The sequence below is a fragment of the Orcinus orca genome, chromosome 1 (genome assembly GCF_937001465.1).
Source record: "Orcinus orca chromosome 1, mOrcOrc1.1, whole genome shotgun sequence".
Lineage (NCBI taxonomy): Eukaryota > Metazoa > Chordata > Mammalia > Artiodactyla > Delphinidae > Orcinus > Orcinus orca.
Window position 1 is genome coordinate 39,276,672 of NC_064559.1, and position 2,291 is coordinate 39,278,962.

The following is a 2,291-nucleotide window of genomic DNA, read 5'->3' on the forward strand; positions in this document are numbered from 1 at the left end:
CTTTTACCAACGGCCCCCCCTTCCATGTTCACCTCTCCCTAGCCCCCAACTTCACTTCTCAAGTGGGAGTGGGGACAATTTGAATTTAACGGCAGTTCCCTGATACACAAAAGTACAGATACAAACACCTACAGGCACAGAGACTGACATCACACACACACACACACACACACACACACACACACACACATACACACGCCCCATCTGTGTATAAAGGGCGCCCTCAATGAAGAGTTATCTATCAAGTGACCCTAGCGATGCAAGCACCTATGAATAAAACCAGTCAGACCAGAAATAAACAGTATAAGCACAAAGTGCATTATGCAGAGCCTGGAGACCCGTTCTGATCATTACCCGGATCCCTCCCCCTTGCCTTCTACCTCGGATCCCTACACGTGTGGGAAGACGACAAACCTCCTGAATAAAAACTAATTTTTCAGTTAGGTAGAACCCCAGGTGTCCTTATAAGGGGTCCTTCCAGGCTGCCCCGGACGAGGGAAGCACCCACCCACACGATTAGGAAAGAGGTCAGGGGCTTCCCTGGTGGCGCAGTGGTTGAGAGTCCGCCTGCCGATGCAGGGGACACGGATTCGTGCCCCGGTGCGGGAAGATCCCACATGCCGCAGAGCGGCTGGGCGCGTGAGCCATGGCCGCTGAGCCTGCGCGTCCGGAGCCTGTGCTCCGCAACGGGAGAGGCCACAACAGTGAGAGGCCAGCGTACCAAAAAAAAAAGAAAAAGAAAGAAAGAGGTCAGAAATGGACGTGGATACCTCCCTGGGCTCTGGGTCCTCACCCTTGTACATCCAGGCCCGCCCTCCCCCGCACCCCGGGCTCACACAGCCGGCGCGACGTGCACATCTCGTGGCTGACTCCCCCAGGGTCCTTGCCCCGCTCCTCCCCCACCCTCCTCTTCCCGCCCCCTCCACTCTCTGGCCGGTGCAGCACTGGCACCAGCCCAAAGAGCCCAGGAGGCGGGGCTCGGAGAAAAACATATAAGTGGCCCCGGGGCGCTGACCAGGTGTCAGTTGCGGAATCTCCATCCGGAAGACCCGCGGCTACCGAGGAAGGGGAGAAGGAGGCGGAGGAGGAGGAGGAGAACGCAGAGCCGCGGGACCCACGCACACCGTGACCGCCCACCCGGCTTGCGCTGCCTGCTGCTCGCTCGACGCCCCTAGGTGAGTCCGGCGGGGAAGAGCGCGGCGGGGCGCGGGGTCCCGGGTGGGCTCAGCTCTCTGCAGGCCTACCCCGAGAGAGCCGAGTGAGGGCTGCTCGGGAGGATGCATCCGTCTTTCGGTGGCTTAAAAGCCCCCTTTTCTGCTCCGCTTCTCCCGCAGATCACTCCCACCCCGAGAGCCCGGAGCCGAGATGGAAACTGTCCAGGAGCTGATTCCTCTGGCCAAGGAGCTGATGGCGCAGAAGCCCAGACGGAGTCTAGTGAGGCTGTATGTGCTGGGCGGCGTGCTGGCTCTCTTCGGCGCCGTGCTCGGCCTGATGGAGACCTTGTGCAGCCCCTTCACGGCCGCCGAGCGGGAGCGGGAGCGGGAGGCAGCGGTGGCCGAGCTGCAGGACGCCCGGGAGCGAAAGGCCCTCCGGGCGCGGGCCCTGCTGGAGAAAAGCAAGCAGCTGGAGGCTGTCCAGGGCTGCCGGGCCCCGACCAACCGGCTGTACGCCTCGTAGGAACCTTGGGGGCCGGCGGAGGGAGGGGGAGAGAGACACACAGGGAGAGGAGAGTGAGGCAGAGCGCGAGGGTCGGGCTCGAGTGGGCGTCTCGTGCTGTTTGGACTGACGAGAAGCTACTGATTTTAGAACTGAACTACCACGTGGATCCACCAAAAGGCGTTTGGGATTGAGTTTTGCTGCTGTGCAGCACTGCAGAAAGATGACATGTCCAAAACCTTCCAGCTATCTGACTGCATCCAGCATTTTGCACTAGGGTGAACGGAGGAGAAATGCTTTTTATATTATTATTGTTGTTATTGTTATTATTATTACAGTGACCACCATTTTGCATTTTGAAATAAAAAACGTTTTGTAATTATATCTCAGCATCTGATTCCTGAGGGGCACGGTTTTCTGGGGTGGGCAGCAGGGAGGGCGGGCATTTTGGCGGAGGGGGTCTTCTTAACATGAGCCCAGTGGAGAGAGCAGTTTCCTGAAGGTCAGGCAACACTTGCTTCAGGGCTCTGGACTCATATTGATTTTACATGCTTATAAGTCTGTTAAGGATTCGTTTTTGCTTTGTGTTAGGAGTGGCAAGAGAGAAACTTTTCTAAGTCCTACCAGACTCAGCA

At 57.9% G+C, this 2,291-nt stretch overlaps 1 protein-coding gene across 1 annotated transcript; it reads left to right on the forward strand.

The window, feature by feature from the left end:
* The first annotated feature begins 1,365 nt into the window (after positions 1-1,365).
* G0S2 (G0/G1 switch 2) lies at positions 1,366-2,040 on the forward strand. The gene has a single exon (XM_012534974.3). The coding sequence runs from the start codon at positions 1,366-1,368 to the stop codon at positions 1,675-1,677; it is 312 nt and encodes a 103-aa protein (XP_012390428.1). The 3' UTR covers positions 1,678-2,040.
* Positions 2,041-2,291: the final 251 nt, after the last annotated feature.